The sequence below is a fragment of the Panthera leo genome, chromosome B3 (genome assembly GCF_018350215.1).
Source record: "Panthera leo isolate Ple1 chromosome B3, P.leo_Ple1_pat1.1, whole genome shotgun sequence".
Lineage (NCBI taxonomy): Eukaryota > Metazoa > Chordata > Mammalia > Carnivora > Felidae > Panthera > Panthera leo.
Genome location: NC_056684.1, coordinates 68,418,490 through 68,438,790, shown reverse-complemented (window position 1 = coordinate 68,438,790; position 20,301 = coordinate 68,418,490). Strand labels below are relative to the sequence as shown.

General features: G+C 41.6%; 1 protein-coding gene and 1 long non-coding RNA gene across 5 annotated transcripts; one reads left to right on the top strand and one right to left on the bottom strand.

Annotated features, from left to right (window-relative positions):
* Positions 1–551: 551 nt before the first annotated feature.
* LOC122222230 lies at positions 552–15,859 on the bottom strand. 2 transcript variants are annotated; one of them, XR_006203666.1, is made up of 4 exons: positions 15,807–15,859; positions 9,551–9,647; positions 2,250–2,424; positions 552–793 (listed from the first exon to the last, which is right to left on the bottom strand). It is a non-coding gene; the product is annotated as an uncharacterized LOC122222230 (long non-coding RNA). The 2 variants fall into 2 exon arrangements; XR_006203667.1 differs by lacking the exon at positions 15,807–15,859 and adding an exon at positions 10,052–10,697.
* LOC122222229 (transmembrane and coiled-coil domain-containing protein 5B-like) lies at positions 10,805–19,814 on the top strand. 3 transcript variants are annotated; one of them, XM_042942516.1, is made up of 12 exons: positions 10,805–10,907; positions 11,798–11,842; positions 12,582–12,731; positions 13,040–13,157; positions 13,485–13,535; positions 14,065–14,133; positions 15,481–15,537; positions 16,023–16,082; positions 17,005–17,069; positions 17,704–17,779; positions 18,064–18,107; positions 19,426–19,814. In XM_042942516.1, the coding sequence occupies exons 2-12, from the start codon at positions 11,808–11,810 to the stop codon at positions 19,622–19,624; spliced, it is 924 nt and encodes a 307-aa protein (XP_042798450.1). In that variant the 5' UTR covers positions 10,805–10,907; positions 11,798–11,807; the 3' UTR covers positions 19,625–19,814. The 3 variants fall into 3 exon arrangements, with proteins under 3 accessions (XP_042798450.1, XP_042798451.1, XP_042798449.1); XM_042942515.1 differs by having other exon boundaries at positions 10,810–11,006; XM_042942517.1 differs by lacking the exons at positions 17,704–17,779; positions 18,064–18,107 and having other exon boundaries at positions 10,807–11,006.
* The last annotated feature ends 487 nt before the right edge of the window (positions 19,815–20,301 follow it).

The following is a 20,301-nucleotide window of genomic DNA, read 5'->3' as shown; positions in this document are numbered from 1 at the left end:
GAGAGAGACAGAGACAGAGCACGAGCGGGGGAAGGGCAGAGAGACAGAGACAGAATCGGAAGCAGGTTCCAGGCTCTGAGCTGTCAGCCCAGAGCCCAACAGGGGGCCTGAACTCATGAGCCGTGACATCATGACCTGAGCTGAAGTCAGAAGCTTAACTGACTGAACCACCCAGGTGCCCCTCAGTAATTATTTTTAAGAAATCATAACCTAGTTTATTCTCCTCCTATCGTTAAAGATGAAGGTTAACCCTGGAAAGTAATTTAAGACTGTTCTTCAACTTCCACTTTCATGCCTGTTTCATCCCATAAAGACCGACTTTCCTGAAAAACTATTACACTCCTTTTCACATCAAAATGTATCTGCCCTGCATCCTCCTTCACCCAGGACATTTGCCACAGCTTTCCAAGGCAGCAATTCTTTATTTCAAAAGGTCTGAGATAAAACTGTAATAACTGATCATAACTGATATGGTACTCTCCCCAGAAATAATAATATTTTAACAGGTTGCAAAAAAGGTTTACTGAAAATTGATGAATCTTTATTTGTAGAATTTTTGTCATTTTGGTAGAATGGTGGGGATATATTTTAGTACAGTCATGTCTATTATAATGGACAAAATTATGTGAGATATTATTCATCCTTTGAGTAATCAGACATTAATGTTGTCTCTTAGCCGTGGTATTCTTTGTTCCATTTGCCCTTTATAATCAAGATTGTATCTTTCCCAATCCATGATGAACTAATTTCACTAAAGCTGGAATATCTTTTTGAGTCTTAATTTGTTTTAAACCTAGGAAGAGGAAAGGCAATTTTAGAAAAAGTACAGAGAAGCATTTTTACTCATTCAACTGAACAAGATTGCATTAAAAGTGTGTTTTTCTGTTGTAATGAGGCTTAAAAAATGGTAATTTACCTAACTTTTTTCATTTCTATAAAAATCCTTTCATCACTGTTCTGGTCCCCCCCCCCCCCCCCCCCCAGTAAATGAAAATCTAATGGAAATACATTAATTAAATTTTCCAATAAGATTCTGTAGCTGTTGGCCCTAAACTCTAGGGAAATCATAAGTCCCTAATTACAGCTTATCAACTGCAATTGAGTCTTCCAACTATACCCTACATGTACTTGAGAAAAGGAAAAAGAGTTGCTAACAAATTTTAGGCTCTTTCTATGGCTGTCAAGGGACTGCTAGCCACCTATGGGAGAAAATCCTAACCCACGTTTGGGAAGTCTTTATTATATAGTAGCTCTTATTTTCATGAGATAGACTCACGATTGGGTTCTTTGCGCAGTGACTCTTGTGGAGTTGGGCTGGTCTTAAGCACAATGGCTATGACTGTCCTTGCTGACCCTGGGTCTATACTGTAGAGGCTCTTGCTGTGCATTTCACTTTTCAAAAGCCTTAGTTTCAATTACTTGGGAGTTGAGTACTCAGGGCAAGGCAGGGAGTGGCCTGATAATTGTTACTATAAAGCAGAGAAGCAGAACAAAGGTGGGATATGGTCTTTACTGTGAAGGACTAGGATAGAGTGCAGGAAGTTGAAGGGCTGATCCAGCAAAACTCTTTGGAGCCATGCTTGGAGCCTACTATGACAGTTTTTAAGCTGGAACCTTTCAAGTGTGACTGCTCTTTCTTGTTTATGCGGTCCATCCAGTCAGTATATGTAAAGAGACCTCTGTTTAACTTCTTCTGATTGGGTCCCTTCTATTGTGGTATCCATGAACTAGAACACTGTTTTTGTTTTGTATCTAAAAGGATTCTGAGGGGCACCTGGGTGGCTCAGTAGGTTAAGTGTCTGACTCTTGACTTCGGCTCAGGTCATGATCTCATGGTTTGTGGGTTCGAGCTCCGCGCTGGCAGTGTGGAGTCTGCTTGGGATTCTCTCCCTCCCTTTCTTTCTGTCCCTCTTCCGCTCTCTTTCAACATAAATAAACTTCTTAAAAAATTAAATAATTAAATAAATATGTAAGTAAATAAATACGTACATACATAAGGAAACAAATAAATAAAAGGATTCTGAGCACCTCACTCCTGGTTTCTTGCTTCATCCTCATGTGACAACTGACTGACAACATTATGATTATCAATAGCTATGTAACAACAAACCACATCCCAAACTTAGATGATTAAAACAGTTATATATTTTTTCACACAAATCTACAACTTAGGCAGGGCCCAGTGGGAGTAGCAACTCTGTTCTCCATAGTTTAACTAGGGCTGTACAGCTGGGGGCCAGAGGACTTACCTTGAAGATTTCTTGCTCACATAGCTGGAAAGTTGGTATTGGCTATTGCCAAGGAGCTCAGCCAGGCCCAGAGGCCCGATGTTTTGATTCCTTTCCATGGGTTGCTTGGGCTTCCTCAAAGCATGGTGGCTGAATTCCAAGGGAACCAGGAAGAAGCTGCATGGCCATTTCTAGCCTAGGAAGACACTCAGGGTCACTTCCATGGCATTCTATTTATGGAAACAGTCACAAGTTCAGCCAAATTCAAAGAAGAAGAGATTGGGACTTCTCACTTGATAAAGAGCGATTATTATGGTCATCTTTGGAAAATGTAATTTGCCACTGAGAGGCACCCTGTTCATAAGGTACTTGACACCCTGAATTCTCTCTATCCAAGTTCTCCCAGCCTTCAGGCTTCTGATTCTTTCATGGAACCTTCTGAATACATATACTTCAGCCCCCCTCCAAACCATTCTTTAGGAAGCAACTGCCTAATGAAAATGTAATGTCTGACTTGCTCTTTTAAAAATTAATTTTAAGTTAGCCTGTAGATTAGTTTACTTTTTTTAGAATTAAGCATTATGGAAATAATTTCACAGGTCCCTTGAACACTAAGATTGTCACTCTTTCTCTCTGTAGCTTAGTCTTAAGAAGATTATATGTAGGGTATATATTAGGTACTATGGAGAACATTCCATGCAACGCTTGACTTATACTTTTCAGAACACTGATGTCATTAAAGACAAAAGAAGGCAGAATTGTTTCATGTAAAAGAGAACTAAAGAGGTATGACAACTAAATGCCGTGTGTGATCCTGGAATGGATCCTAGAGTTAGGAAAAATGCTATAAAGAACACTGTTGGCACATTGGCAAGATTCAAATACTATATAAACAATAGGCATTATGCAAATATGCATTGAATTTAAATGAGTTTAATTTGAATATATTTGAATTCCAATACTTAGAGTGGCTTCATGGACATTATGGCAATCATAAAAATCAACATTTGTTTTTATAAATACATCCCCACCATTCAGCAGTGAGGCATGGTCACGTTAGGCAAATGAATGGAAAACGTTTAATGAAATACCCTCCCTAAAATAGCGAGGACCTTTTAGTGATCCCAGCAGCAATGAAGTACAGGGTTTCCCTGCCTTCATCTGATTTTCTTCCCAACCAGGAGAGCCTCCCACCCCTGTAGGCAGTATAGAAATGAGCATCCTTGTGACCCCCTTTGGATTCAGGCCTTTGCCCAAATCTTGTCAGTTCCATTACAATCCGTTCCTTCACCTGCCCAGTTCTAAAGTTGGACAGGCCCCTCCCACCTAACTTAAGTCCCCCATTCACTCTGGAGAGTCCAGGCTACCGGGCAACCCTGAGTCCAAAATCCTCATCATCCTTTTTCCTCTCAGTACCAGCATCAGGTTGAGATTTCAGTCTCTCCTCTCCCAACCTACCCAACAGCCATTCCAATCTTATCCTGTCATAAATTCTAAAAATATTATTCTCTAATTTTATTTTTTACATTTATCTTTTTGAGAGAGGGAGGGAGGGAGATAGAGACAATCCCAAGCAGGCTCCTCACTGTCAGCGCAGAGCCTAATGCAGGCTCCATCCCATGAACCATGAGATCTTGACCTGAGTAGAGATCAAGAGTCAGACGCTTAACCAACTGAGTCGCTCAGGAACCCCAAATACTAAAAATTTTAAATATTAAGGGCATCCTACTTATTTCATGACAAGCAACCCCCACTGCTACCTTTCTGTGGTCCACAAAGTTCGTACTCACCCCTGGCTCCCTCCAGGAAAGATAGAACCCACTGACTCACCAGTCCTGCTGCCTCCTGGTCTCCCCCACCAACCCTAGCCACAGCCACTTTTCCTCTCCTCCCCTCTCCCAGCTGTTTGTTATAAGCTCAGTTTGCTTTATTTCCTACACATGTGCAAGGACAGGGGCTGTTAAAAAGAAATGGAGGGTGAGGAAAGCGAGGAGAATTAGCAAACATAAGAGTCACTATCTTGAATGGGAGGAGAGAAAGAGACGGGACATGTTTATATGTTAACTTTTTTCACTCCCATCAAAATAGGAAGTCGTAAAACACCACATAAAAGGCAGGAATGAACATTTTCACTGTAATCAAAATGCAAAACAGATATTTCTTTTTCTTTATCAAGTCAGATCTCTTTCTGAACTCACCTTTTCAAGAGCAATGAGATGCCCAGTTATCACTTTATTTCTGTGGCTTCCTCCCATTGCCATCCACCTCCTGTGTTACACTAGGATCCTGAGCTTCCACCATCCAGAAAAAGCCAGAGAGAAGTGTTAACTGTTGTTCTTTACCCTACCAACATTCTTCCGGTACAGGCTGCTGTGAGGCCCCAAGAGACAGCCATGGGGCTCCCCTGGCCACACCCACTGGACCCGGCCCCTCCCTAACAGATCTTTGCAGGCTGGCCCTAGGGGCTCTCGCTGCTGCTTCAGGGACTTGTAACTTAGGGCCCAGTCTCCACAGGCATTCCCTTGGCCTTTGCCATGCCCAGTCTTATTTCTGGAGCTCTAGAAGCAAAAGGACCCCATTTTCATGTCGCTCACAGAACCCACAAGTCAGGTGTTGTCCAAGCCTTCAGAGATGGATTAATGTAAATGAGCAACTTGAGTATAAACCAATAGGGACTGATGGGGACAGCCCTGAACTGGAGAGTGAACATTCTATCTAACAATAGAGCCAATGCTATCATATTTGAGCTTTCGAGAGGAACTGAAATTCAAGATTTTCACACACAATCTCCTGTTTTAAAGTTGTTGGCAACTAACAAAAAAAATTATAGGGGTGCCTGGGTGGTTCCATCAGTTAAGTGTCCGAGTCTTGGATTTGGCTCAGGTCATGATCTCACTGGTTTGTGAGTTGGAGCTCCACTCTCAGAGGAGCTTGGAATTCTCAATCTCTCCCTCTCTCTCTGCCCCTTCCCCGCTTGCTCATGCGCTCTCTCTCTCTCTCTCTCTCTCAAAATAAATAAAAACTTAAAAAAAATTATAAACAAGTGTGGGTCAAGCCTAACATGTCTCTGGCAGATATGAGACCCCTCACTGGCAATTTGCAAATTCTAAACCTCAGAACCAAGTGGATTTCATCCCCCCATTGGAAATGTGCCCCTTCCTATTTCTGCTTAAAGCCATGCCTGCCATTACCTTCCCATTTTGGCAAATCCAGAGTGATTGCTTCAACAGAACAGCACTAGATTTGGATTAAGGGGAAAAGTCTGTCAGGGGATTGCCTTTTGCTGAAGGGCTAACCCTCCTTCTTTCAGCTGTTAACTGTGAATATCCCCTGGGGCTATAGGGACCTCAGACATCAGGACCCCAAACCCAGCTGTCTTTCCTTTGTATGCTTTATTGTGAAGCATCGCATAAGCATAATATAAAAACACATGTGGAGGGTTTAAGGACTAATAACTAGTCAACACTCATGTACCCAGGCTAGAAAGCAAAATATACTCCAAAAGCCTTCTGTACCCTATCCTGATCTCATCCCTTCTCTTCTCCAGAATATTAACCACTATTGAAAATTGTATGAAAATTATTGCCTTGCTTCTCTTAACAGATTTATTACCTATATATGTATTCTAAGATACATTGTTTAGTCTAATCTACCTTGAACTTTATATATCTCAATTTAGAATGCATACATTCTGCCTCTTTTGGTCAATATTGTGTTTAGGGGTGCCTGGGTGGCTGAGTCCGTTAAGTGTTGGACTCTTGGTTTCAGCCCAGGTCACTGTCTCGCGGTTGGTGAGTTCAAGCCCCGAGGAGCCTGCTTGGGATTCTCTTTCCCTCTCTCTCTCTGTCCCTCCCCTGCTCACTCACTCTCTTTGTCTCTCAAAATAAATAAACTAAAAAAAGTCTATACTATTATGTTCAGGGGATTCAACAATGTTATTGAGTATAATAGTAAATTATTTCCTCTGCTGTATCTCACAACTTATTTCTCCATTCTACTGTTGTTGGACATTTGGATTGCTTCTAGTGTTTTGCTATTAACACTGCTGTGTAAAAATTATTGTACATTCTCTCCTGGGGTATATGTGCAAGAGGTTTTCCTTTTAGAGTATGTTGTGTAGTGAGATTACAGGCGAGTAGGATGGGTGCGTGTTCTGTTCTGCCATTTACAGTTTTCCAAAAGTGGTTTTGCCAAAGTGGATGTTTTCTCTAAATTGTTTTCCATGGTTATTGTGCCAGTTTGCATCCCGCCGACAGTGTATATGATTATTGCTTACATATGAATTATTTTGTTGTTAAAAAGGTCTTGTTGCTGAACATAAATTACTAGACCACACCTAAAACTAACTGAATTGTTCATTTTTTCAGTGAATCCACTGAATACAAAAAGCAGTACACCAGCAAAACTTTCAACACACCCTATCATAGGTTGCATTACAGAGTATAAAGCAGGTTTTAGAGTTTTCAAGAATCCTATGTTGTCATTATTTTTATCTTAAATGACTCAGTGTCTTACAAATAATCCAGGAATTCTTAGTAGGTATACCTATCCCAGATAGTAAGAATATCATGAGAAAAGGTTTTTTTTTATCATGGTGGGTTGAAAGGGATATTTTTCTTTTTTGATGATGATGCCATTCATTATATTTCCACCCAAGTATTACAACCTTTGATGACCGATTGTACAATTCTGTTACTTTCTAAACAACTCTCTCTTATGATGTAGGAAATTTTTATTTTATCTATTAGTTTTGATTGACAACTTAGTCTTAATGTTATACAAAATGCAAAATAAATGGCTCTCAACTAAGTCTCAAAAGATTAGGGGCGCCCGGGTGATTTGGTCAGTTGAGCCCGACTTCAGCTCAGGTCATGATCTCATGGCTCCTGAGTTCGAGCCTCTTGTTGGGCTCACTGCTGTCAGAGCAGAACACCCTTCAGATCCTCTATCCCCCTCTCTCTGCCTCTCCCCTGCTCGCGTGCATGCACTTGTGCGTGCACTCTCTCTCTTCCAAAAATAAATTTAAAAAAATTTTTTAAGTCTCAAAAGATTAAATTTTTTACATATTTGTATGGAAAGCAAAGAATGTAAGGTCTTTAAAAACACATATTAAATCTAAATTTTTGGTCTTCTTCCAGATATACAACCCACTGATTGAAAACTAATTCTTCTTAATCAGAAAAGAGTTAATTCCTGACACTGCAACAATTTGTCTTGCCATGATGTGATATTTGTAGAAAACTAAAATAACATAATAACACAAACCCTTCTGACTTGTGGGATTTCTAATGAAAAGGTTAAGACTGAATTCTGCAGACATGTAAATTAGCATAGGTCTCCTCTATAGCCTCAGGTACTGGAAGAAAACAGGAGCTGTTCTCAATAAAACTAAGCTGTTGAGAATACAAAGTCGGAACTCAAAACAGTAAATAGAAGCCATCAAATCTTTGTTTACTTAAGCCTGAAGCTTAGAGCTCCCTGGTGAGCCATTACCAGTGTAACTGCTAGGTGTAAGGGAGGGCCATAGGAAATCCAAACAGGTGATTGTTTTTAGACTTATTTTAAAAACAAGAGGTGTTAAAAAGTCTTTGTCATCCTGACACATGATATTATTCTTTCTATTTGCTAGGAAAACGTGAATGGAACTATCTCAAGGAAGAAAGTACTTAGGTATATATTCACAGTGAGTGTTTCACGTACACGGATTATACACTGCATGGAGATTAGCCAAGGAAAAAGAAACATGGTGCCTACTCTTAAAAGTTTATATCTAGGGGTGTGGGAGAAAAAAACGAGTTTATATCTATGGAGACCCACACTTTCAAAGTATCTTATATGCCACAGACTGATCCAAATACACTTTCTTAATTCAAAACTTGATGTCCAAGGGGTTGAGTAACTTGTCCAAGAAGACCTCACATCTGGGAAGTGGTGGAGCAGGTATTCAAAGTCAATTCGGTCTGATTCCATAGCCAATTGTTATGCCCAGAATTCATGATCCCCAAAGACCACTAGGGAGCCGAGTCCGATGCAAAAGCAAAGAGCCTTTATTCGAGCTAGCTCGAGCACAATCCCCTACCAGGGGATTGATACCAGGGAAAGAGAGCGAGTTTCAAAAGGACAAAGGTTTTATTGGGGCCTAGGGGCAGTTGGTGAGGTAATGGCTATGGCCTCAGCCGATTGGCTGGGGAAGGGTCCTGGGGAAGGGTCCGAGTCCTGTTAGGCAGGTAAGGGAGGGGTTACTCAAGGGGAGGAGGTGTGGTCAAGGTGAAGGACACAGAACAAGATGGAGAACAAGATGGAGTCGGCCGGCGTAGGCCCGCCTTTTCAAATGTTCTTATCCATGCCACCCAAACACACTAGCCCTCTCAGATCTTTATCTATTTGCTAGTATTTATATTCCTAAGTCCGTATTTATGTTTACTTACATCTGTATCATCTGGAACTATAGATTTAACACAAAACAGTGGAAAATAACTTAATATCAGCACTACTTGAAAAATGAATAGGAGAATAGGACTAAGGGAATAGGACTAAGGCCACGATGACTAGTATAGTCATGAAAATTTGGGGCTTCAAACGTGTTTTCGCTTCTTAGTGTCAAAGCAAAAAGGCAAACACAGTCACTTCCAAAGTGCATGTGGTCTACTTAGAGCAATAAGCTAAGAAGGGTTCATGTTGGAAGAGATCATGGAGAGGGGGAATTTGTGCAGAGTCTTTACGGAAAAGGGAGTGGCAGTTTGGTGTAGAGAATATGTTCTTCATCAGTGATTCTCCAGCCGAGGCAACTACTGCCCTGGGACGTTTGGCAGGAGCTTTCGAATTACATCCCTGATGATTGTAGATCAGCCTCATGGGGGGGCATGGCCCTCTGTTGAGAATTCTGCTATGGTGCACTGTGCTGTTAATAACAGTGTGCTAATCAGGATGTACAGTTGAGAATCTCTCAGGTGTAAGAAAAGGGAGGATAACACCTGTTCTAGATAAAGGGAGTGCAATGAGTCCTTCATTCATTCATTTATTCTAAAATCATTTGGCATCATTCTGTGTGCAAAGGTAATATGAGACAGAAAAATGGAGCATGCACAGTGTTGGAGAACAGATGAGAATTAAGTGCTCCTGAGTGCCACACTGGTTTAAGAGCTTCACGTATATTATTTCATTTAATCTCCACCACAACTTTGTGAAGTAGGAGTAATGCCCATCTCACAGGTCAAAAGACTTGGGCTCAGGGAGATCAAGTAACTTGCCTAAGGTAACACAACTGTGAAGTGCCAGGACAGAATGAAACTCAGGTGCTTTCTGTCCCTAACTCAGCCTACCTTCTACTCTCCATTTTCTAAGCCGCCCTCTTCTTGAACAACTCCAAGCGGCACCGTTCCCTTTGAATTATGTGTAAATGGTTCTCCTGGAGCTCAGCTGGGGAGGGAAATCAGAATGGCTCCGATTAAAATATACTCTCTCAAGGGGTTTACAGCCTAATTGTGGGATAAACACCAGTAATGCACATTCCTAGAAACAATATAAAATACCAAAAGAGGAGAACAGAGGTTGGAGGGATTAATTCTGATGGGACTGGGGGCTTGGTATCTGGGAAAGTGTAGAAGCAGCATTTGAAGCGAGCTGAGAAGGATAGATAAGATTATGACAGATATTGCATGGGAGATATTTCTTGGAGACACGGTGGTATGTTCTGTTCTATAAGGCCTTTCCAGGGACTGGAGATTAGTACGATTCAGCTGGAAAAGGTTACATTTACATCATGGAGGAGTGAATTGAGTGTAAGGGACAGAAACGGACAGATCTGAAATGCAAGTACACACCTTCACTGACCTCCAATTCTGTACACTGCCTCTTCTCTCTCAGAGAATCCAGAATTGCTTAGTAGAGTGACACTGGTGTGGGAAATCCCATCCAGGGCTCCAGTAACTTACAGAAAATGAGGAGGGGATTCTGAAGGAGTAGGCAGTGGACTCAAGTCTCCAGACCCAACACTCCTCTTTCCTTTGTCCTGCTCTACCTCCCTATACTCCATCTTTGAAACATCAGACCTTTTGTTCCCAATGTCTTGGCAGTGCCAGTTGAGGGAAAATAAAGGAGTTTGTTTTGCAGCTCCAAAAATCCAATTCAGTGGGAGTGAGAGCTTTCCTGGCCCATAGATAAGACATCTCTGATTCCTCCTGGCCTGCTCTCAAGCATTTCTACCCCGTAGCCCTTGGATGCATTAAAGAGAAAGGCATAATTTGGATTTGGGCGCAGCAGCCCTCACATGTATCACAAGGAGTTGGTGAAGGAAAAGAAATGAGAGTGATCTCAACTTCCACTAGGCCCAGGGGTTTGGGGAAAGGAAAAAAATGTGTTCCATAGAGCTGATTCCCATTTCACAGGGATTTACCCCGTGTCCAGAAACGTGTTCCTAGAACTTATTGCTGTGTAGGAAGAGATTGAAACTGCCCTGAAGTTCTGAACTCTGCTCCCATGCTGCCTACAGGGGTGATGTTGAGCTATGGCCACCCCCTATCCCTACCCACTATGACATGCTGCCCCACCCTACTGGAGAGGATGGGTCTGGTGATATGGGGAGAACCCAATCAGCAAGGACATACCTTTTCTGAAAGTTCTGACAATCAGTTGGAGATCTCAGTGGGAACTGAAGAAACCTCGTTTGGGAAGAGAACGGTGAGTTTAGAGGGCATCATCAAAGGCTGGCATGCCTTGTGTGTCAAGACAGTAGTTAAAAAAAATGAAAATGCAGGATGGCTATGAAAGGGGAAGGAGGTAGGAGAAGGCATTAAAAAGAGAATTAAAGCCAAAAAGCTTTAGAGAGAAGAGAAGAGAAGGGAAGAGAAGAGAAGAGAAGAGAAGGGAAGGGAAGGGAAGGGAAGGGAAGATGGAGCATGAAAGGAGAGGGGAATTTGGAACTCTACTTTTCTTAGATTGGTTTCAGTCCTGAACTTTCGTTTTTGGGGCAATCGTTAGGAGACACCATCCCTGAGAACCCAATATTTGTTTCTTCCTGCTGGTAGTAGTATTCTGTTGTCCATGCTGCTGTTTTTGCTGCTATTTTAAGATCAACTCAGCCTGTAACATCTAGAGCTTGTTAGAACTAGGATGGCAATAGACAAATTTCAGGCAGCCAGCTTTATGGCACCCTCTGGCTCTTCTCTATCTTTCCTCCAAGTTTTCCTGGAGTTCTGGGTTAGAAATAAACTCTCAGTGCATTTGCCATTAGATCTAGGCTTGAGTACTTTTAGTGCTTTACCTGTGACTGGAAAAAGGTAGTCCAAGAAAGGGAAAGGTAGCCAAAATGTGAAAAATTGTGAAAACAGAAAAATTTCTGTGCTCTTGGGGGATTTGTTTAGGCAATTTTAAGTTAAAACACAATCTGAATTACTGGAATTTAGTAATCCCGGAAAACAGAGGGGTCTAGAAGGCATGGGTCTCTTCTTGGCTCTGGCTTGCCTGGTCAAACTTTTGCCTGCTCCCTCCTGGGCCCGTGTGGGGCAATGTTACAATGTTGAACATTAGGGGCTATGTTTCTGTAATAAATGTTTGTGTTAACATTTTAGGAAACCCACAATGGAAGAAGTTGGACAGGACCCACTGGATGATGTGTAAGTAATAAGGATAATAATAATAATAATTTAAAACGTTCAGTAGGGGATCTGCATTTGGAAGGGTCTCTGCAGCAATCCAGTAAGGAAGAAAACCTCCATTGTGCAGGACATTATCTCCTCAAACCTGGATGGGAGGGAGGGAGATGGGGCGGGGGCTTCCTAGGTAGAAAAGGCTTTGGTTTCAGATCTTTGGACTTCCTCAAACTATGATGGGGTTTTTAGAAATGGTTAATGACCCAAAAAGCAAACCAGTCTTATTTGGAGAAAGGATCCACTCCCATCCCTGCCCCCCACCCAGTCCGTGTGCCTACTTGACTGGGGTAGAAAATAAACTCCCTGTAACAAAAGGGAACTGAAGAAATTCCTCTCCCTCACAGATATTTAAATGCTTTATAGGTATATCTTAGATTCTGCACACTCTAAATAAGATTTTTTTTTTAATAAGTTGGAGCATAGTTACCTGTATGAAAAAAAAAAATTCTTCTGCCTTATAAAAGCGTTGTGTTTAAATGTGTTCCATTTATAATATTTAAAATTAAACTGTGATTTGACTCCAGGAACTTATTTTACGCAAAACACTGTAGAAATCAATTTATCATGGAAAATTACAACACAGGGCTGCTTAGACATAGTAACACCAGAAGATGGGAGGATAAATGAGATTACCAGGGAAATCTTCTTAGGGCCCCTCTGTTTTCCTGTCCTGAGTTCAGTAATTAAGACAATTTTCCTATAGGCAGGAGATGATGGAAATACCGAAATTAAAAGTCACAAAACAAAACCTTGACTACCTGAACTTAGACCTTGAAAAGGACCTGCAGAGACTGGATGAGGCAAATCAGGTTCTTCTCAGAAAAATTCAAGAGAAAGAAGAAGCTATTCAAAGGTCAGGCTCTGCAGTTGGTGAGGCAAGGGCTTCTCCTCAACTGAATGGCCCTTGGAATAAAGAAGGTGGGAGGAAGGTTTCCTTTTTTCTCGGTAAATCTTGGTGTGTTAAATTCTGAAGCATGAATTGTGACGCCCCCAGAAGCCTTTATGTATAGATGTTTGCATTATGTTTCCACATCAGGCTGACGTTGAATTGCCAGTGCATTTGGCAATCTCTCTGGTTCCCTGAGACCTTGGCAGTGGCCTCCTAGGCTAGGGTGCTGGCAGCTTCCTTATGACTGATCCACACTTGGGTGACTTTTTCAGTCTGGAAAGAGAGACTGCCCTGTCACTAGGACAAGCCAACGAGAGGGAGGAGTTGAACCATATTGTATCTGAGAAGGAGGAAGCCCTGAGGAACCTGAAATCAGAGACAGCAAAGCTGGTAAGGAGGTGTCTAGAAAAGGATCATGTGATGCATTTCGCTTGCAGTCTGCCACTGCTCTCTCTCTCTTTCCCAGAGGATCATCATCTATGGTTGTTTCTGTGTCTGGAGAAATCACAGCTGTTTAAGAGAGTGCTCTTGCTCTGAGAATGAAGTGCTTGGCATGGGGGCCCCAGGCCCAGGCTTTGTTCCCAGATCCTCTGAGTGGGGCCAGAGTGCAATTTTCCCCCTTCATGCACTTATCCTTAAGCCCTATTTTAGAGAAGGGGGAAGGGGAAAGTACCAGAGTAGAGCTGGTTTATCCCCATTACCTCTTCCTTTCCACAGGAAAAAAGCAACAAGGTTCTAGGCAGGAAGGTGGTGGAGCTTCAGAAGAAGGTAAGGTGGGCCACCCTTGAAAGAGGCTCATTTCTTAGGAATCCAGACAGAATCATCTGAACTCCTGAACTCCTCAGTCAGAAAGACCAGAAGGTGCAACCAGCTAAATGTGTGTGTTCCCTCCCCTCTGCCACATACTGGATCTCTTAGTGAGTCTCTTTGATTCACAGCCCCATTTGTTCCCTGGGATTACAGATCTGGTGAGAGAGCTAAGGGACTGTGGAAGGAGAAAAGATTTTTCCCTCCTCCCCCATATCCAAAGGATTCTGTCCCCCTTTCCCCTCCCTCTCTTCCTCCTTGCCTCCTTGTGCGGCCATGTTCATGGCTTATGGGAACAGAAAGGTATATCCAAGTAGCCTGGAGTCAGACAGCTCCCATAGCAAGAAGGAGACACTCTTCTATCAAGCTTCTATCTGAGATCTAAGTTAATTTACCGCCATTCCCTAGCCCTGAGACCCCAAAGTCTGCCACTATCCCAGATTTTTAGGTCTGTGTCACTCAGTCCACAATTTTGGGAATGGTATTTCAGATTTCAAGGAGAGTTAAGAACACTGGCCTTGATAAAGAAGCCCTAAAGCAGATGTTGGTAGAACTGAAGGTGAGTAGAGAAACAAACCTAGGGATTTTCTGGGAGATGTGTGTCAATTCTAGGTTTGGGGCCGAACTGCTTTCAAGGACTCTCCCAGGCCAAGTATGTCTGTGTGCTTATCAGAGGTGCCAATGTCTTCTGTCCCCTCTACTTTATTTCATGGCTTATAGGACATTCACAACATAATTAGTCAAGTAACTGCAGAGTTCACTGCAATGTCATCCAAGCAGAGGAAGTTGCTCCAGAGAGCTCATCACCCATCAGTCAACAGAGCACATGTTCTGAATGCACATCAGGACTCCCAAGAAGTTTAGGATCTAAATGACACACAGATATAGATGTTCAAGTAGGATAAGAATGCTGACTTCCATAATTATATAGAGATTGTCAATAATCTTCATTTTCCAACCCATGGCTCATAGGCCAAAAAGGTTTTATTTTTAAAATTCACTTTATGTTTCTCTTCTATTAGAGGATAAACCCAATGAAGGCAAGAGTTTTTGTCTATGTCATTCACTCCTGTTTCTCTAGTTCCTCAAACAGTGCCTGTCACATATTGGATGCACAATATTTGTTGAGTGAATGCATGAAGTGGATGCCCAATAGAGGACAGAAACCCTATTGGGAAGCTTTCTGCAGATTTATGTGGCAAATATGGCAATTTAGCTGAGACCACCATACCAGAGCCCTACTTCCCAGTTTTTCTGTTTTGCTCTATGATTCAGACAGCATGTGAGTACTCCCTATGGAGAAAGAGAAGGAGAAAGAGGCCAGGGAGCTTTGGTCAGTGGGGCTAGAGGAAGGAGGATGGTAAGGCTCAGAGACAGGGTGGTCAGATGACCGATGCTTAAGTGTCAGCTCTGTCACTGGGTGACTTTTAAAGTTAAGCATTTGGAGCTCCTGGGTGGCTCAGTCGGTTAAGCACTCGACTCTCAATTTGTTCATGAGTTAGAGCCCCACATCAGGTTCTGTGCTTATACCACAGAGCCTGCTTGGTATTCTGTCTCCCTCTCTCTCTGCCCCTCCCCTATTTGCTCTCTCTCTCTCTCTCTCTGTCTCTCTCTGTCTCTCTCTCTCTCTCTGTCTCACACAGACACACACACACTATAAATAAAAAATAAAACTTAAAAAAATTAAAATGATTAAAGTTAAGCACTTAATTTCTCCTTGACTTTGTCTCCTCATGTGTCAAATAGGGCTGACGATAGTGTCCATTCTAGTTTGCTATAATATGTCCTCAATCCCTCAATATATGATAGTCATTTTTATCATATTTTCTGCTGGTTTGGATAGAGGGTGACCATTACCCACTTGCCTTCCATAAAAGAATGCTATTAACTTTCTGCTGTGTTCCAGGTGAGGCTACAAAAGTCAACAGAATCCTGTGCAAAGCAAGAGAAGGAATTGCTCAAGGTAGAGGCAATGTCTCCTCATTGAGTTTTTGTCCAGGATATAAATGGGAGAGAAACCCAAAGATCTTAGAAATAGGACAGCTTGAGGCAGAGGATGGGGAGGAATAAGAACATCCAGCAGATGAATTTCTGATTCACATGCAGGTGAAGGGAAAGAGAGCTTATATTAGAAGTACTGCTTTTACCATTTCTTAAACATCCTTTTACCTCTAATACTCAGAATACTATTGTCGAATTCCAAACCTAAGTGTCCTGAGACTTCTGTTTTACCTGATAGGCATTCAACAGCCTGGGCAAACCATTTTTTTCCCCTCAAAATTACACCATTCCTGCTCATGAGTGATGAGATCACTGCTCTGTGATGTGCTTGTTTTCCCTTAAAGGAACAGGTTGCTAGGTAACAAATGTCCAGTGTACCAGTTAGGGTCCCAGGGAGCAGCCTAGGCTTGGTTCTGATGAGATTTGTTAATGTTCTTTTCTTTCTAGATAGAGGGCGACTACCAATCTTTGCATCAGCTCTGTGAGGACCAGGCCCTCTACATAAAGGTACACTACCTGCAAGGGCAAGTCAGAGTAGAAGCAGAATTTCTCCAAAGCCGTGGACTCCTTAATTTCTCATTAGGATAAAATCTGCCACAGGGAAGAATGCCTTTTATACAATAGAAACCCTAACAAAACAGGTGTATGTTAAGGATTTACTTTGTGTCAGGCATTGGCACATACGGTATTTTTTTCCGGTAACTTGTCCAGTAAAACTATGGGGATGATATTATTATGATCAAGAGGACACGGGTTTACAGGAGTTAGGTAATGTGCTATGGAAACACAACTAGTAACCATCAGAGATGGGATTTGAATACAAGCAGAATCCAAAGAGAATATATATATATATATATATATATATATATATATATATATTTTCTAGATATCTATCTAGCCACAGTATGTATGTGTGTTTGTGTGTGTGTGTGTGTGTGTGTGTGTGTATATATATATATCCATCTAGCTACAGTATGTATGTACATGTGTATATGTGTGTGTGTGTGCATATATACATACATATATATATATATATTATATATATACATATTGTAGATATCTATCTAGCCACAGTATGTATGTGTGTTTGTGTGTGTGTGTGTGTATATATATATATATATATATATCCATCTAGCTACAGTATGTTATGTACATGTGTATATGTGTGTGTGCATATATACATATATATGTATATGGTGTGTGTATATACATATATGTATATATGTATATATGTATAAATATATCCATATCCATCTAATCACAGTATCTCCCAACTTTTATTAGAACATTTCCCTACTTGTGTGTGTACACTCATGCATGCACCATTTGGAATATTAGGAGTTAGTCTTAGGAGAATCGTCAGTGACATTGCACTGAAATATAGGGGAATTCTTCATTATAACAATTTTTTTTTTATTTCCATGGGAAGAAATACCAGGAAATTCTGAGACAGATGGAAAAGGAAAAAGAGGTGCTTCTTCTTGAAAAAGAAGTGTAAGTTTAGAAAATGATGTCCCTGATAAGTCCCCAGGATGTCTTTGAAGGGCAAAATGTTTCTCAAGCCAGTTTTTGGGGTGTGTGTGTGTGTGTGTGTGTGTGTGTGTGGTTTTTTGTTGTTGTTTTTATTCTTTGCTTAGTGCTTTCTTTAGGTCATAAAACTATTTTTCTATGCTTTGCCCTAGAATTTTTTTACTATTTTACCTTTTACACTTAGATTTGCATTCATCTGGAATTTGTTTTTTATCTATAGTGTGGGGTAGAGATCAAGATCACATTTTTCTGTGTGGATAGCCAAATGACCCAGCACCATTTATTTCAGAGAACATCATTTTCAGTGGTGCCTTGTTTTATAAGTCAGGTAACCATACATGTGTGAGACTTTGCAGTTTCAACCCAACATCAGAGTTATGACAGGGTTATTTTTCATTGATTATCTTTTTTCTTGAAAATGGACCACATTTCCCTGGTTCTTTGTATGTTGAACAGTTATGAGTTTTGAATGTTGAACACTGTGAATGTTATCAAGAATCTAGGAAATAAACCATAGATATCGTATGACTTAGAAAAGCACCTTTCACCAGTCTCAGATTATATAATATCATTCCTGGGTCTGATCTTTTTTGCCCAGATTCAAAGCCCAGAACAACTCCTCCCAAATACTGAAACCTGGGTCAATTCTGGTAGAGACCATCCAAAGCAACATGGTATGTCTTCCGTGTCCCAAACTGGAGTTTTATTTTATCCCTTCCTCTCCTGGCTTCTCTCTCCCTGCTCCCCACATCCCTTCCCCTTTTTAATAAACCTAGAGTTAGGACATAATGAAGCTTGGTACCTTGTGCTGCACTTATGGCAGCTAGGAAGTGGCAGTCAGGACTCAGATCCACGTAGCCTGACCCCTGACTCCTGGGTGGCTCTTAGTCACCCCACTACACTGCCTCTCTGTGACTACATGGACAGGCACAGCTGTGGATTTTATTGCTTCCCATAGGAGAAGACCATCATTAAGAAACAGAAGAGAATCTTTTGGTACAGGTAAGTGGTAGAATCTTGATTTTTAGCTAGTCTAGGCTCCATTCACTCTGTAGAAGCGAGTGACTTGGTCAGGACAGAAGGAACAAGGATAAATACACCCACCAACCAGAAAACATCAGGCAGTTCCAAATTTCTTCCAGCCCTTCCTTCCTTCCTCAGTACCAGGTTATGCAGAACTTGGTGGGTCGAAAAAGAAGCTATTTCTTCAAGATGAAGACTGCAGGTTGCATTTTACTTTGAATTCCTGTTCTTATGGTCCTTGGTATGACTCCTTTCTATTTTTCAGGTCCTGAACCTGATAATCTCTGCTATACTCTTTGCTGGAACAACAGTTCAGGATGCATTAATTTTCTCAGTTCTCTTACTGTACACTGTAAAATTTTAGAAAACAAAAGTCACCTGAACCCTCTGTGCCATTTCTTTTTTAATTTTTGAAACAAGGAGACTAACTCTGAAATGTTCCATGTGACACTTTAAGGAAGAGCTTCAATTTATGACATTTCAATGTAGTTGAAGACTGAAGGCCTTAGATTTCAGTGCAAAATTTTCTTGGGAGCACATAAGAAAACACACACACATGCACATCTTGTATTGTTTAACTTGGTCTCTTTTGACACTTGAAAGAAAAACCTGTCCTAATGATTTTGCCTGGATGTTAATGTCAGAGATGTCCAATCCCATTTCAAGTTCTAGAACGGCTTACTATAGTAGACCTGAAGAAGGCCACCGGTCATGTGTGACAGTCCTGAACATTTTCTGACAACCCCAAAAGGCCTGCCTCATATGTAGTACCTGGAAAATCTCCTTTTGCATCTCCAGCTTTTCTATATGGACATCTATTCTGTTGGAGGGCTTACTTACCAGGAGAGCCATATGAAATTCCTAACTGCTACATCAATATTTTTCTGCCATCACCTATCCTCTACCCTCATCCTCTGTGTCTCCATTCCCCATCAGTTTTTCCCAAAGAAAGCAACTCGGGGCGCCTGGGTGGCTCAGTCGGTTAAGCGTCCGACTTCGGCTCAGGTCACGATCTCGCAGTCCGTGAGTTCGAGCCCCGTGTCGGGCTCTGGGCTGATGGCTCAGAGCCTGGAGCCTGCTTCCGATTCTGTGTCTCCCTCTCTCTCTGCCCCTCCCCCGTTCATGCTCTGTCTCTCTCTGTCTCAAAAATAATAAAATAAACATTAAAAAAAAATTAAAAAAAAAAGTTTACAAAGAAAGCAACTCACCAGTTATTTATGAGTGTAAGTTTCACCTCCTATAGTTGGATCGTGGGCTGTCTCTTTCCCCCACACTAACCAAGAATGTCTCTTTGCAGACATTTCAGGTGTGGTGTCTTCATGGTCATGATCTTCATTAGGCTGCTGGGCCATGTGCTTTTCCACCTGCAGTACACGAACCCAGACCTTCTTGTGGATGTCCTACCCATGGTAATCAGTAGGGACACCCTGAAGAGGCTGAGGGAGGTCTTACTTCCTTTCCTCACTCTAGAGGTGGAAGAAATTCTACCACATTAGTCGGAAGTGATGTGGGGGGCTCCACACCACACCCAGTGGAGAGGGGGACATGGCTGCAGTCCTGTGTCAAGGATGGGACAAGAAGGAAGTGGGAACCTTGACTTGGACATCTGACCTCTTCATTTCATTCTCTTCCCTTACTTTCCCTTTGGAGTGGCTCTCTTTCAAATAAAGAATATGTTTGACAAGAGTTCACTGTGTTGGGTCTGTGAATTTGGTCTGTGAGTCTGGGGGCCTCCTTAAGACATTCAGTTTCCACCGGCGTTTTGAGAAAAGTTGCACTCAGAGTTAAGAAACTCCCCTCCACCAGTACTTCCATTCTCTGCTCCATATTAAAGAAAACAGAGAAAAAAATCATGCCTTCATTTGTGACATTCTACACTCACTCCCTCTGGGGTGGGCACAAAGGCCCTTCAACAAGAAATCAGGAGGTGGATATAAGGCTTGCTTTCATTCCATAGTTTAACAACACATTGTCCTTCCTAAAGCTCTTTTATTTTTATACTATGCTATATATTATAGGAGTGGGATGTCCTGGAAAGCTGACCTCTTTTTTTTTCCTGTACACACACAGTTACTCATTCTCAATTGAGAAGAAAATTACCCGAAAGTTCAAGTGACCTATGAAAGTAGTGTATAAAATCAGCCAAACACGATTTTGTACCTACCTGTCATTC

Coding starts and splice junctions, on each gene's coding strand:
- LOC122222229 (XM_042942515.1), top strand. CDS start 10,972: ATGAAAATGCAGGATGGCTATGAAAGGGGAAGGAG. Junction 13,158..13,484: donor AATCAGAGACAGCAAAGCTG/GTAAGGAGGTGT, acceptor TCCTTTCCACAG/GAAAAAAGCAACAAGGTTCT. Junction 17,780..18,063: donor AGACCATCCAAAGCAACATG/GTATGTCTTCCG, acceptor TGCTTCCCATAG/GAGAAGACCATCATTAAGAA.